Raw genomic sequence first — 15,222 nt, forward strand, 5'->3', positions numbered from 1 at the left:
CTACAGTACTTACGCATCACCTTCTAACATACTATATAACTTGCTTATTTGTTGTTTATCTTCTGCTTCTTCCACAGAGGGTTTCCACAGATCATTATTGTCTAGTTCACAATGTATCATCAATGCCTAGAACTATGCCCAGCATATAGTAGGCACTTGATAAATATTTGTCAAATGGATAAACGAATGGGCTGCTGTAGCATCGACTTGGGGGGCAGGAAAACTGGGTTTGGATTTAGCCATATTATGATGGAACTTGGACAAGACCCTTTCCCTCTCTGGACCTCGTTTTATTCCGTGATTTTACAAAGGGCCCAAGGCCCTGAAGTTGGGCTTCAGACCCTGGCCTCGGGATTCCATGCCTGACCATACACAAGCCACCCTTGGTGAGCAGGGGTTCACCCCCAACCCTGAGGTGGAGTCTGTTCCACCAACCTACAGGACCTGAGAATCCATGGTATCATTTGCTGGCTGCCTTGGGGGTTGGGAGCACTTGCAGCTGCCACCTCCACTCCAGCCTCCCCAAGGGAGACAAAACTGGTCCAACCGGTTCTCCTGGGCCGCACCAATACCTGCTGTGTCAACTGAGATTTCCAAGCCATGGCTTCTGTCATTTGTCCCAGATATTCTCAGCTTCTTAAAACAAGGAAAACAGAGCTTTACAGGGCCCTGGGTTAGTCATTTCTCAGCCTACATGACAGATTCTTCCTAAGGGAAACTTACCCTTGGCCTCCATTTAATGGGAAAAGGGGATGGGTAGAGTGGGTCTTGTTCTCTCAAAGTGCTGCTGTTGGTTCATTCAACAAATATTGATCGAGCAATTCCTGAGCAGTTCTAGGCACTGTAGATATATCAGAGAACAAAACAGAGAAAATCTTTGTCCTTGTGGACTGTTTGTTTTTAATGAGGGGTATGGACAATAAAGAAATGTCTAATATAATGTCACAAGGATGATGAATAAAAATGAAGAGTAAGGGACTAGAGTGTGATGAGGGTGAGGTGGGGCTATTTTAGACAAATTGGCCAGGGAATTCCCAAGGAAATAACTTTTGGACAAAGGTAAATAGAGGGAGGGAGCCAGACATATGAAAATCTGGGGGAAGAGCATTCTAGACATTCTAGACAGAGGGAACAGCAAGTGCAAAGGCCCTGAGGCAGGAACCAGCTTACATAATGGAGGAGCAGCAAGAGGGCAGGTATGGCTGGAGTAGAATGAGAGAATAAAAGAAGAGGGCCATATCATGTAGAACCTTGAAATCTACCAGGAAAACTTTAGATTTCATTCTGGGAGAGATTGGAATCCACTAGAGGCTTTTAAACAGGAAAGTGGCATAATCTGATTGAGGCTCTAGAAAGATCCCTTGGGATGCTGTCAAGAGAATGGATCATGGTGGAGAGAGAGAGAAAGCAAGGAAACCAAAGAGAAGGCTGATGCAATCATCCATGCAAGAGAGGCTGGCAGCCTGGACAGGGCAGTGATGGCTGAGGAGATGAAAAGTGGTTGGAGCCCTGGAGAAGTGCTTAAAACAACAACAACAACAACAAAAACCCAAAACCTTGGCCAACAGAGCTGGTGAGAGCTTTAGTGATCCTAAGACAAGAAAGGAACTTTGGGGTCAGTCCTGGGTTTGAAGCCCAGCTCCGCATTCTGGCTGAGAGTCTTTGGGCAGGTTGCTACACCTGTCTGAGCCTTGGTTTCCCCATTTACAAACTGGGTGTGATAAGACAGCTTGCTTCCAAGGGTGTTTTGAGGACTCAGTGACACGTAAATAAGACACAGAACACAGGGTTTGGCACTTAATAGACAGTAAAGTTAGCTACGACTCAACTCCCCACATTTACTGATAGAGAAACTGAGGCCAGCTAGTTCAGAGGCAAACAGAGGACTGGCAGTGGGAGGGAGAAAAGAAAGCACTATTTACAGAGTTCCTCAAGTCATATACCTCAGGTCCAGACAGAAAGATGGTTGAGTAGGCGAGGAACATAAAAAATCATGTGACCCTCTCTGGCCATCTGGTTTTCCTACTCTTGAAAGACATGGGAAATTAGAAATATTTCGCTAAGACTAATCAACGCAAGTATAGTAAGTAGAAACTGGCATTCAGCTTCAATGTCAGGGAGATCTTAAAGAACAGGAACCATGGCATCTGGAATGCATGTGCCCATTGAAAGGGGCTGGCTAGCTCAGCTCCACCTGGCTGCTATCTCCCTATGCCCAACATCCTTATTTTCAACGTAAGTCAGAACCCAGATTTTTATATGAAATCTCCCATTTTTTAAAAGATTCTATTTTTAAGTTATCTCTACACCCAACGTTGGGCTCAAACTTACAACCCCAAGATCAAGAGTTGCATGCTCCACCAACTGAGCCAGCACGGATCCCGAAATTTCCCAATTTTTTATTTTGAACTTGATTTTTTTTTCTTACGTAGGCTCCATGCCCAGCATGGAGCCCACCATAGGGCTTGAACTCATGACCGTGAGATCAAGACCTGAGCTGAAATCAAGAGTGGGAAGCTTAACTGACTGAGCCACCCAGGTGCCCCCCAAATCTCCCAATTTTTACTTACATTTTCTAATTGCTTCTGGAGTATAGGAACCCAGCATTTTTTTTTATTCATAGAACCTAGTAAATTTTTATATATTGATCTTGCTATTATTTCACCCTTTCTGATACTTATTTCTTTATCTTGCCTTATTGCTTTGGTTAGGTCTCTAACACAATGTGGGAATGATGATAGCAGGAATCCTTTTCTTGCTCCTGACACAGAGGGAATGTATCTCACTTTTCACCATTGCGGTAGGTTTTTAATTTCATTATTTTTAAATGCTGGGTTTTGTCTTGTTTTTTTTTTATATAGTGAAAGCTAAACAAAGTCTGTCTACAGGCTGCATTCAACCCATGGGCTGCCAGTTTGTGATTTCTGCTTTACCTGAATTCTCTCTGAATTGTGATAACCTTATTGGGTAGGTACTATTATTCACCCTGGTTTGACATATGAGGACGCTGAAGTTCAGAGAGGTGAAGTGACTTGACACAGCCACATACCTGGGAAGGGACAGAGCCAGGATTCAAACCTAGCTCTGTTCGATGTCAAAATCTGTGGGACCCTGGATGCTCAGGACAGCCCTTCTTTACACTTCATCCTCTCCAGCATCTTGGGAGACCTCTGGGGTCCTGGAGCAGCTCTATCGTCAACTTTGAGTGACCCTTGACCAAGGGCCTTCCCCTTTCTGGGCCTGAAGCTTCCCATCTGTCAACCTAGGAGGGATATAGTTATGGGAACCCCAGTATGGTCCCAGCTTCCTCCTCTACAGTCCCACTATATATCTATCAAATATTAGGCCTTGATATGTCCCTTGTTCTGTGGCCTGGCTCTACCGCTTACTGCTGTGTGATTTGGGGCTGCTTAACCTCACCGTGCCTTTTGCCTCATCTCAGCTATAAGATGGAATTAAAAGTAGCACCTACCTCCAAGTGCTTAGGACATGCCAGGCATGGCATAAGTGCCTAGTAAACATGAGTCCTCATGATTATTGATAAATGTACATGCATGTGTACATGGTCAGGAAGAGACAAAAATATAACTTAAGTAGTTTTATTAGGATGGAGATGTGATTTTTAACATTTTCTTTAATGTCACAATTTTTAAAAATGTTTAATGACTCCTCCATTTTGTAGAGAATAAAGTCCACATTCCTTAACCCAACATCCAGGGACATCTCTGATTCAACATCAACTTATATTTCAATACAGCAAAGTGGCTAACAGCGCATAGAGGCAGGCCACCCCGGCCTGAACCCCAGCTCTGTGACTTACTGGCTGTGTGAGCTTGGGCAAGGAGCCCTGCCTCTCTGCGCCTGTTTCCTCATCTGTAAAATAAGGAAATTAACAATTCTCACCTGATGGGGCTGAGGTGATATGTGCAGTGTCCATCATGTGGAAGCTTAAAACATATTAGTGATTATTATGATCTAACCACTACCCCCAAACCTCTGGTCATCCTGGTCCATTCACCAGCCCCAGAACTGTCATACCTTGAAGGCTTTGCTCATGGCTTGTTCTCCCTGGCATGCCTTTCCCTATTTATCCAACCATCAAAATATTCTGCGTGAAGGACCAACTCAAATGTGACCTCCTCTGAAGAGACTTTCCATCCTCACCAGCCCCCCTCTGGCCTTGAAGGCTGGGTGCCCTTGAAGCTCTTACTACCTCAGCTGTGTACCACTTCCTCATTGGTCCTTCCTCCTGCATCATACCCTTCCTGAGGGGAAGTTGGGCTTGCTTTGAGTGCCAGCCGAGAGCCCCAGCACAGATATCTGAGGGACATACCGGCCTTCAAGGAATCTCATCAGACTGAGTCCAACAGCTCTGCTGCATCCTTTCCTCCCCCTTCTTGAGCCTTAGTTTCCTCTTATCACTGAGGCAGTGTGGAAGTGAATAGAAATGAGGAAACACTGTCAAGGCCCCTTTTCTCTTCCCTGCCTCCCAATAAGCCTGGTTTGCTTCTCCTCTGGACTAGCTGGGGAGTGGGGACAGAGTGCTGGCAGTGGGGGCAACTACGGATTCTAGAAGCCTGATCAGAGTTTCTGATGCCAAAGGGTTTTGGGCAAGGCCCAGGATCCTGCATTTTCAAGAGTATAAACCCCTTCCATGGCCATGTTCTGAAATATGAGAGCATCAAACCTCTTCATGGCTAATGGGGGAGCACAGCTGTGTGCAAGGGGCCATGGGACCTCTCAGCCCCTCCATACTTTGGAGGAGGGGAGGGAGTGCTGCCACCTAGGGGAAAAGAAAGAAACTGCCAAGGCTCGAGCCTGAGCCATTGGACACACATTTTGATAAAAACATTTATTGAGCACTTTCCAAGTGCCAAGCACTATGCCAAGTCCTTTGCACATTTCATCATACTGGATCCCCATGGGTCGAAATGTTATAAGCCCCATTGTACAGATGAGATACACAGGGCTCAGAGAGGTCAAGTGACATATCCAAGGTCACACAGCAAGTGAGTAGCAGTGCTTAGATTTAAAGCCAAATCTGGCTGATAGCTGCACTCTAACCATGACATTTGAGTGCTGCCTAAATGCCCACACCAGAGTCATCTGCGGATACCATGTGGAACCATATATGAAAAGGTCCAGCAGATAAGGGCTCTAACCATTTCAGGCCTCCAGAGCAGCTTGACCAGAGGCCACACCAAGAGAGCCCGGAGCACGGGTGGGCAGAACCACCCTGTCTTCTCTCTTAGGTGGGCTGGGCTGCTGGCCACCCTGGGCTGCTGGCTTGGCCAGCTCTCTTATCTCCAATGCCCCTACCTCGAAGCTGTAGGCCGCCCTGCCTCACATTCCAGAATGCTGCAGGGCTAGCCAGCAGAACAGGAGCCACGGCAGGCTGGCCACAGTCCAGGGTTCATAAATGACACTCCAGAAGGATTTTGGCCAATGGCTCACTTCCATTGGGAAGGATCTCTCGTCGGCGCCTGAGGCCTGGACCCACAGGTGAGCATCAGGCCAGGCTCTGGGAGCAACACCACAGGTCCGTCACTCTGAGGCCTGGATGTAGACGGGCACAGCAAGCATGGCACATGGGCCCTCGGCCCCAGCCTGCAGCTCTGCCAGCGCCAGGTTGGAGCCCAGGCTCTCTGCATGCCCGGGCACTACCAGCTCCGGTTCACCCCCCACTGTGCCACCTACTACAATGGAGAGCACTGCATCTGGCTCTGAGAAGGGTGGCTTGCCTGGGGCAGCCTCAGGCACCGGCCCAGCCCCGGTGTCCTTCAGCTCCTCCAGACCCAGGGGGTCGGGCAGGGGGGTCCCCACCTTGCGCCCGCCACTGCTGCCGCTGCGGGGCGCTGCCCTCCTCCGGGAGGGCCGCCGGGCTTGCAGGTCCTTATCCTTTTGGGGGCCAAGGCGGCAGCGGTGGTCCTTGAGGTATTTGTGTCGGGAGAAGCCCTTGGCACAGCCGGCGCAGCGGAACTTGTAGTTGCCTGTGTGGGCACGCTGGTGCTCCGCCAGGTGGGCACGGCGGCTGAAGGACTTGCTGCACAGGGCGCACTTGTGGAGCTTCATGCCTGGAACGAGGGGAAGTCCGTGAGAGGTGCCCGAGCCCTTACTCTGCAACTGTGCCTCTGCGCTCGGAATAAAACCCAGTCTCTCGGCTTGGCGTCTGAGCATGTGTGCGAACTGGGCTCTGCTCCTGCCAGTCTCATCTCCCACCTTCTCCCAGCTACTCACTTCCAGCCAGGCACACATGCTCTCCTCAGGCCACCAAGCTGGCTTCTGCCTCCGGGCCTTTGCGCTTGCTGTTTCCCCTCTGCCTAGAAGAGCCTGCTCAGCCCCAAAACCTTGGTTTACTTACCCAGGTCACTATCATCTCTCTCCTCTCTGGTCTATCCGCCTCACCCTCGCCCCCTCAGACCATCCCTACAGGGTAGCCAGAGATGGCTTCGTGAAATACACAAACGATCCTAACATTCTCTGCCCTGAACCCTCTGGCGATTCCCCAAGTTTCCCACAAAGCCCTGGGCAGTCTGACCAACCCCTTCACCTCTCAGCCCCATTCCCTCCTTCCCCTTACTTGCTCTATGAGCTCCATGCTTCCCACTCACCTTTCCTTGTCTTAAACACCCCCCGCCCTCAGTCTCTTCCCTGCCTTTGCACTTGCTCCCTCCTTCTGGAAGCTATTTCCTGGCTCTTCTTATCCCTCAGGACAGGTCTCACCTTACATCCTCCACAAGGCCCTCCTGTCACCTACCTCATATCTTTCTCTGCCCCATCACTCTGTTTATTCCTGTCTTTGTACTCTGCATACTTCGCTGTAACATACTTACTTGTTTGTTGTTCATTTTCAATCTCTGCCACTAAATGCTAAGCTTCCCCAGGAAGGCAGGGTGGGGCTCTGCCCGTCTGATTCCCCCACGTCACCCCCAGAGTCTGACATGTGATAGGTTCTCAATAGTCACCCTGAATGAATCACTGGTGCTTCCATGTCTACCATGAAGTCAACTCCAGCCCACACGCAGCCTGAGCCACGCTCCCCTCACCCTCCCTGGGATGAAGGCTCAGAGAGGGGCAGTGACTTGCATGAGGCAGCGCAGCAGGACAGCGGCCCTGCTAAGAATCAAACTCGGCCCTCTGTCTTCAAGTCCTCAACTCTCTACTCTCCCAGTTTTCAAACTTTCTTTAGTCACTGAATCCTTTCTGTTAACCAAGGGCAATTTTCCCCTCCAGGAGACTTTTGGTTTGTCCTCTGGAGACATCTGTGGTTGTCCTAATTGTGGGGAAGATGCCACTGACACCTAGAGGGTAGAGGCCAGACATATTGCTAAACATCCTACAATGCACAGGGCGGACCCATGACAAAGCATCAGCTACTGCAAAATATCCAGAGTGCCAAGAAACCACGTTCTAGACCAAATGGTATGTGGAAAGCCAGCCAAGCTGCTCTGGGGACAGAGCAGCACCCAAGGAAGCCCCATAGAGCCCTTGGGAAACTACGGAGTGGGGTGGAGACCCTTGCTTCACACACCAGCTGCCCTGTGCTGCTGAGCGTACCAAGGAAACTTCCTGGCCATGTCTTGGACCCAGTTGGAATCTGATTTCCCTCCATGACTGACCCACATCTCTATCACACTGGGGACCTCTCTGATTTACAGCTATCTCCTCTCAGATCAGCTTTCCCTTCAGACTGGGGGACTATATCTGACTCACCTTGTAGGACCCTGAGGACCCTAAGGCAGACCTGGCTCATGGCTCACCTGAGCAAAATCTGTTGACTGGAATATATCAGGCAGTGATAATAAGCCTCATGGGATGTATCTGCTCTTTCTAGGGGGCCGACCCCAGGGACTCAGACCCTCCTGGTAGGTCCAGCATTCACTTACCGGAGTGGGAGAGGATATGAGCCTTCAGCTTGTCTGGCCGGTTGAACTCTTTACTGCAGCCCGTGTGTGTCCTAGAACCCAAAACCACTGGTCAGGGGGAGCTCACCAGACTCGGACTGTCTTGCTGGTCTCCGTGCTAGCCCTGGGCATGAGGGACTCCCTCTCTACCCCAAAGGCCAGGCAAGGAAGCAGGGTGGGGAGTGAGGCAGGTAGGCAAGACCCACGACAGGATAAAAGGAGAGAGGACCTTCAGAACCTCGGCCCTGACAATTTTCTGTCCCACTGCTGGGTAAATGTGCCCCTCCCACTCACGCCAGTCTCTACTCACGAGAAGGGGCATTTATACTTCTTGAATGGCTCATGGATCAACATGTGTCTCTTCAGTTTGTCCTTACGGTTGAACGCAGACTCGCACACTGAGCATTTGTAGGGCTTCTCACCTGTAGGAGGAGACACAGATAGGGGGCGGGGACCGAGAGTCCCATGAGATAGAGTATGAATATGGGGTACAATAGATAGCAGCCCCTCTAGGGAAGTGGCCTGGAAGAAAACAGCCTCTCCCATTCCTCATTGCTTTTCCAAGGAGAAGAGGGGGCTATTTCAGATAGGGCAGTCATGAAAGGCCTTTCTGATGAGGGAAGAGGTGAGACCCGAGGGGGTAGGGGAGTGAGCCATGATGGAAATTGGAGTCAGGGTCCCAGGAAGAAGGAAAGGTGGGAGTGTGTGGTATGTCTGAAGAGCAGTGGGGAGGCCAGTGTGGCTGGAACAGAGTGGAGAAGGGAGAATGAGGCAGAAGGGGAGGTCAGTGAGATAGCCGAGATAGCCGGGCCCAATAGGAAGGGCCTGGAAGGCCTAGGTTTTTACTCTGAGCAAGATGAGAAGCCACCAGAGGGGCCAAGTGGAGCGGGGACAGATCTGACTTATGTGTCGTGGGCTCCCTCTAGCTGCCTGCAGAGAACAGACTGAGGGGGGTGTGGGTGGGGGTGGAGGTGTGGGAAGTGGCCAAGTAGAGACCATGTTAGGAAAGCGGAATCGGCAGCCTTTGCCAGTGGACTGACTGTGGGGAGTGAGGGGAAGGGAGTCAAGGGTGAATCTAAGGTGGGGCTGAGTGACAGGTGAACGGTTGTGGTATTTACTGAAATGGGGTCCACCACAGGAGAGAGGGGAATTATACCTTATCTAATGGAATTGTTGCCACAAACTATGAGGTAAGTACTAGATGAGAAAACTGAAGGTCATGGTCTGCACCTAGTGAGCTAAGATGCCAGCCCAGCCGTGTGATGCAGAGTTCACCTGAGTCACCCCACATGGGCTGCAGCGGAGCCTGGTGGGGACCAGGAGGGGGAGAAGAGCAGCTCTCACCTGACAGGGGTCAGGGGTCACAACCTATCCTGTAGAAAAGGGCTGCTACTGGGCTGTTCTGATTTCTTGCCATTATTTCCTCCCTATTCTCCCTCTGGAATGAATAAAGTACTTTTGAAAAATGTCAACCCAGTGATTAAGGAAATTCTGGTCCTTACAGTGGAATGCTCTGCAGTCATTAAAAAGATTAGGGTCCATCTGTGTTTCCTGATCTGGAAAGAGGCTCCTGGTCATACTGCTAGTGGGGAAAGAAAACTGTAGAACAGCTTAAGACAGTCCCCTTTTTGTTAGAAAAAAATACAATCCTCATATTCCGAAACAGCCCTAGCCATAGATGGTGGTATATTCGCAGAAGATGCAGGGAGAAAGTTGAGGAAGGGTACATACCAAACTGTCAGTAGCAATTAGGGTGTGAAGGGGAACCTTAAAGTTTCACCTTATGTACTTCCATGCTGCTTCCATTTTTAAAATAAGCATGTATTACATTTGCATAAGAATTCTTAAAATTATAAGGAGAGTAATTTGGTAATATCTATCAAAATTACCAAGGCATATACCTTTTTTCTTCTTTTATTATGTTAAAATATACATAAAATTTACCATTTTAACCATTTTTAAGTGTACATTTCAGTGGTGTTAAGTACATTTGCATATTGTGCAATCACCACCACCATCCACCTCCAGAACTTTGGCATCATCCCAAACAGAAACTGAGTACTGTACTGCATAAACATTTGAACCTGGCATTTCCACTGCGCGGAATACACAACCACAGATATACTCCCAAAAGCGTGCCAAGGGGACCCACACAACATTTTGTGTACAAACTAACAGCTGAAAAATAATCTAAGTATTCACCCATAGGAAGTGGCTAAATAAAAGATGGTAAATACAAAGGAATTCCATGCAACTGAGAAAAAGAAGGAACATCTTCAAGATATACTGAGGAGTGAAGAAACAAGGTACGTGACAGAGTTATAATATGTGCTCCATTGTGTAAAAGTAAGCACGCGTGTTGTACAGGTATAAACTTAAACCAGAGGACTTAGACTAGGGCCACTAACGGCAGTTATCTTGAGGGACGGGAATTGGGGGTATTTTTCAAACTGCAAGTCACAACCTGTTGGTGGTTATTTTAACAACTAAAATTCAACAGAATAGAAAATACTGTTTTATGAAATTTCTGTTTCAGTACATGCTCTGTATATAAATGTGTTTCCTGGGTTGTAGTATTTTATATATTTATATATATATATAATTTATTTATTTATTTTAGATCTTATTTATTTATTTGACAGAGAGAGAGAGAAACAGTGATAGAGGGAACACAAGCAGGGGGAGTGGGAGAGGAAGAAGCAGACTCCCCTGCTGAGCAGGGAGCCCGATGAAGAGCTTGATCCCAGGACCCTGGGATCATGACCTGAGCTGAAGGCAGACGCTCAATAACTGAGCCATATAAGCACCCCATAAAATATATTTTTTGCCATAGGTCATAGTAAAAAGAAAAAAGAAAAAAAAATTTGGATTATGCATTTGAGGTGAGGCGATGGGGTTATTTTCTTTTTTTCATATTTGCTTTTGTAATGTCAAGGATTTACTACTCAGGCTTTGCAACCTTTGGATCCTTTTAAATGAAAAAAAATATTTTTTAACTAATAATCTTTTTTTTTAAGATTTTATTTATTTTATTTATTTAGAGGCAGAGGGAGAAGCAGACTTCCCACTGAGCAGAGAGCCCAACAAGGGGCTCAATCCCAGGACCCTGGGATCGTGACCTGAGCCGAAGGCAGATGCTTAACCGACTGAGCCACTCAGGCGCCCCTTAAGTAATAATTTTTTAAAAATTAAAAGAAAATAAAATGTCAATGTGTCTCAACTGGGGAACCAAGGAGAGGGGGGTTCTGTCCAGGGCTATGTGGGAATTTTGCAGTGACAACAGTACCTCCACCTCTAAGGGCTCAGAATGGTCTGAGTGGGCTGTCAGGGGGCAGAGCCAAGAGTCCCTCCACCAGCCTCCAGAGGTACATCTCTACTCTAGTATTGGTAGGAACTCCTTCTTCCCTTGAAAGGGCAGGTTGGAAGGGGGTCAGAAAGGAGATGGGGAAGGGGATGAACAAAGAGTGGGGAGGAACTGGACGGGGAGGGAGAAGAGGGATGGAGAAAGACAGAGGCAAAGATGAGTGGGGGATGGGGAGGGGAAGAGAGAGGGAGTTGGGGGAGCAGGTGGGGCGCTGGGCAGGAGTTGACGGGGGACAGGGTACCCACCTGAGTGGATGTGAGCATGCAGTTTGAGGTAGTGCTCCCGCCGGAAGAACTTCTTGCACACCTGGCACTTGAACCTGCCACCACTGCCATGGGTGGGCAGATGACGGCGCAGGTAGCGCTCACAAGGAAACACCTGGCAGAAGAGAGGAGCTGGCGTTAGGTCTGACTCACTAGCCCTCACCACCCTCTGAGCTTAAGGGGCCCCTCATTTCCCACACTTATGGAAACAATTTCTTTTCTGCCCACCAGAGATCAGGGCCCAGTGTCAGGCTCAGCCCTTAGAACCTCACGGCTCCCATGACTCACCCATAATGCATGCTCTGAGCTCCTGCCAGGCTGCTTTTCTACCCAGAAGGCCTTTCTCTTTTAGCCTGACAAATTTCCACTTAGCTGTCAAGACCCAACTCAGGTGTCACTGCTTCTGTAAAGCCCTCTCTGACTCTCCAATGCCACACAGGCAACACAAACTCTGCCCTTGAATGTTCCTATATGTTTTATTTATTCATTTATTATTATTTTTTTAAAGTAAACTCTACCCACAATGTGGGGTTTGAACTCATGACCCCGAGATCTACCACCTGAGCCAGGCAGGTGCCCCTGTTCATTTACTTTATTTATTTATTTATTTATTTATTTATTTATTTATTTATTTATTTTTAAGATTTTATTTATTTATTTGAGAGAGAGCAGAGCAAGAGTGAGAGAGCACAAGCAGGGCCAGGGGCAGAGGGAGAAGCAGATTCCATATTGAGCAGGGAGCCTGATGCAGGGCTCAATCCCAGGACTCTGGGATTATGACCTGGGCCGAAGGCAGACGCTTAACCATTGAGCCATCCAGGCACCCCTTATCTACGTTTTTAAAGTCACCATCTAACCCAATGAATTATAACCTATAGCTTATATGAGATCTCTACAAGGGCAGAGGAGCTTTCATTCACCAGCACAGGGCCTGGGTCAAATGACTTACGTGCAAAAGAATGAATGGCAAAATGAATACATAACGGAAGAGCTGAATGAAAAGGTAACAAAGAGCCAGGAAACATCGAAGCCAACATCTCCTTCCTCTCCAGCCTTAAGAAAGGCATTTGTTCATTTTTTCATTCGTTACAGAGAAGTAGTTAGGTTACAGACCCAACTACTTAGTAGCCCTTACTTGCTACACCTCAGTTTCCCCATCTGTAAAATGGGAAGAGTAATGGTATGCTTCCTAGAGTTAAATGACTCAATTCAGATAAAATGCTCCGACAGCAGCTGGCACATGTTCTTGTTCAATTCATGATATCTTTTATTTGGAACACAAATTCCAAAGCCCTGAATTAGGCTATCTACATAATTAGAAACATCTACCATGAGGCTGAAGTGAAACCAGGGCTGTCCTGGAAAATCTGCCACGTAAGGCTGTGAGAAAATGAGTAGAATAAAGAAACCAGTTAAACACACCAGGGGAATGCAATCAGCAGAATCCAGACTTCGGGAAACTCCACAGGACCGATGGCCCAGTTTCTTCAACAAATAAATTAAAAGGAAAAGAAAAGAAGGAGCACTGGTTGGGGGAACCTATTGATGAACAGAAAGTTTGGTTGTATCAACCAACTGAAGTGTGTGGACCTGATTCAAACAAATAAACTTTACAAAAACTATGATGTTTCTGAGACAATTAGAATTAGAACACAGCCTGGATATCTGATGATATCAAGGCCAGGCTTTAGCAATGGCTTTCAGATTCACTGAAAAGAAGAACCCATAACAAGAAGGATAATAACAGGTCAGGAAGCTGGAGGCAGGCTGTTCAGATGCTGGGCCTGGGCCCAGGAGAGGCCTGACCCCACATTGGTGCAGCCTGGCCTGGCCTGGCCCAGCAGCAGCCTCAGGATGGACACATGTGCTATCTAGTGGCTCAGATGGGCCAGGCAGGGCTCTTACTCTTCAAAGGGGAAGTGTCGTCTATGGAGACAAGCCCAGGAGACAGTGAGGGGTTTGCTCTACCACCTCTCATCCCCTATCGTTGCCCCAGCCGGGAAAGGGCAGTGGTACCCACCTTCTGGCAGTGAGGGCAGGGGAAGTTGTGAGTGGCGGTCTGCAGGTGGTGCTCCAGGGCCTCGGGGGTAGAGTATTTGTTGACACATTTGACACACCTACGTGGGAAGGAGCAGGAGAGGTGACAGAGCAGTGTGAGGAGGCTGGACTGGCCCAGGAACCAGCCATTCTCCTCCCCCAGGGCCAACAATGGGAGGCAAAATTCTATACTTAATTCATTCTTTTCCTTTAAAAAAATGTTTTTTTAAAGTAGGCTCCACACCCAATGTGGGGCTTGAACTCATGACCCTGAGATCAAAAGTCTCATGCTCTACTGACTGAGCCAGGCAGGCTCCCCAGAGGAAGTGTTAAATAAAGAAAAAAAGAAAATCAGACCACATCACATCCTTGCTTAAAAGTTCCCATCTTGGCCTACAAGGCTCTAGTGGCTTAACCACGCCTATCTCTCAGACTTCATCTTTCTCCCCAGCTCACCCCACTCTGCTCCAGCCATCTTGGCCTCCTGAGTATACCTTGAACACACCAAATTCTTTCCTACCTCAAGGCCTTTGCACCTGCTATTGCTGCTATCTTGAACACTCTTCCCCAGGTATTCCCTTGGGCAGCACCTCCTTATCCTTCGGGTCTCACCTCAAATGTCACCTCCTCAGAGGTGTCTTCCTTGAGCACCCTGTCTCAAGTTGTCCCCTATGGCCCGCCCAGTTTTGTTTTTTTGTTTTTTTCTTTTTTTTTTAAGATTTTATTTATTTGACAGAGATAGAGACAGCCAGCCAGAGAGGGAACACAAGCAGGGGGAGTGGGAGAGGAAGAAGCAGGCTCATATCAGAGGAGCCTGATGTGGGGCTCGATCCCACAACGCTGGGATCACGCCCTGAGCCAAAGGCAGATGCTTAACCGCTGTGCCACCCAGGCACCCCAAGTTTTGTTTTTTTCTTAGCACTTGTTATCTATAATTATTATTTATTTATTTGCTTACTTGATTTGATCTGTCTCTTTCACCAGCAATTGGGCTCTGGAGGCAGGGACCACATCTGTCCTGTTCATAACCTGATTCGAGCACCAGTGACAATCTGTTATGCAAAAGAGTCAGACAGACAGGGATCCAGGCCTGGCCCCTTCTTGTTTCTGACCCTCAGTTTCCTCATCCACAAAATGGGGTAGGAATCCCAAATTGATGTGCCCCTTGTTCATTCTTAAGATGATCACATGAGTAAAAGGACACAAGTGTGTCAAACCACAAATCACAACACATCATAAATGCAGTCTCCATGCTTAACATCACTGGCTGACAAGCCTTCAAAACAGCAGTTTCAGGTCGTAAGCCACTCTGAAGAAAAGACCCCTCCAGTCTCCTGACCATAAAAACACCTGCCAAGCAAATGGACCCATTTATGATGATGTTCCAGTGAGGAATGCCACAGGTAGGTGGGCAATTCATGCCAAAAATAGAAACATAGGACCTGACATCTGTACATGGGCCACCATGGGAAACCCACAGGCAGCCTGCACCTGCCCAGGGGACTCCTGTAGACCACACTCTGAAAACCACAGGCTAAATGCCTCCAGATGGCAAGAAAGAAAGAGCAGGTCAGGTGGGAGCAGAGCTGCCGGGGGCACAGAGACTGCGCAAGCTGGTGAGGTAGGAGGGGGCAAGAACTCCACAGGCCTCAGC

The 15,222-nt window shown here is 48.2% G+C and overlaps 1 protein-coding gene across 3 annotated transcripts in view; it reads right to left on the reverse strand.

The window, feature by feature from the left end:
- Positions 1-3,583: 3,583 nt before the first annotated feature.
- The window catches only part of ZNF341 (zinc finger protein 341), a 42,211-nt gene continuing 30,572 nt past the window's right edge, over positions 3,584-15,222 (reverse strand). For all 3 annotated transcript variants that reach the window (XM_026503307.4, XM_026503308.4, XM_026503310.4), the window contains 5 exons: positions 13,552-13,648; positions 11,514-11,646; positions 8,215-8,326; positions 7,887-7,957; positions 3,584-6,074 (listed from right to left, as the gene is read on the reverse strand). In XM_026503307.4, the coding sequence (XP_026359092.1) occupies positions 5,545-6,074; positions 7,887-7,957; positions 8,215-8,326; positions 11,514-11,646; positions 13,552-13,648 (943 nt within the window). In that variant the 3' untranslated portion in view covers positions 3,584-5,544. The remainder of the gene's footprint in view (positions 6,075-7,886; positions 7,958-8,214; positions 8,327-11,513; positions 11,647-13,551; positions 13,649-15,222) is intronic.

The sequence above is a fragment of the Ursus arctos genome, unplaced genomic scaffold, assembly GCF_023065955.2.
Source record: "Ursus arctos isolate Adak ecotype North America unplaced genomic scaffold, UrsArc2.0 scaffold_16, whole genome shotgun sequence".
NCBI classification, from domain to species: domain Eukaryota; kingdom Metazoa; phylum Chordata; class Mammalia; order Carnivora; family Ursidae; genus Ursus; species Ursus arctos.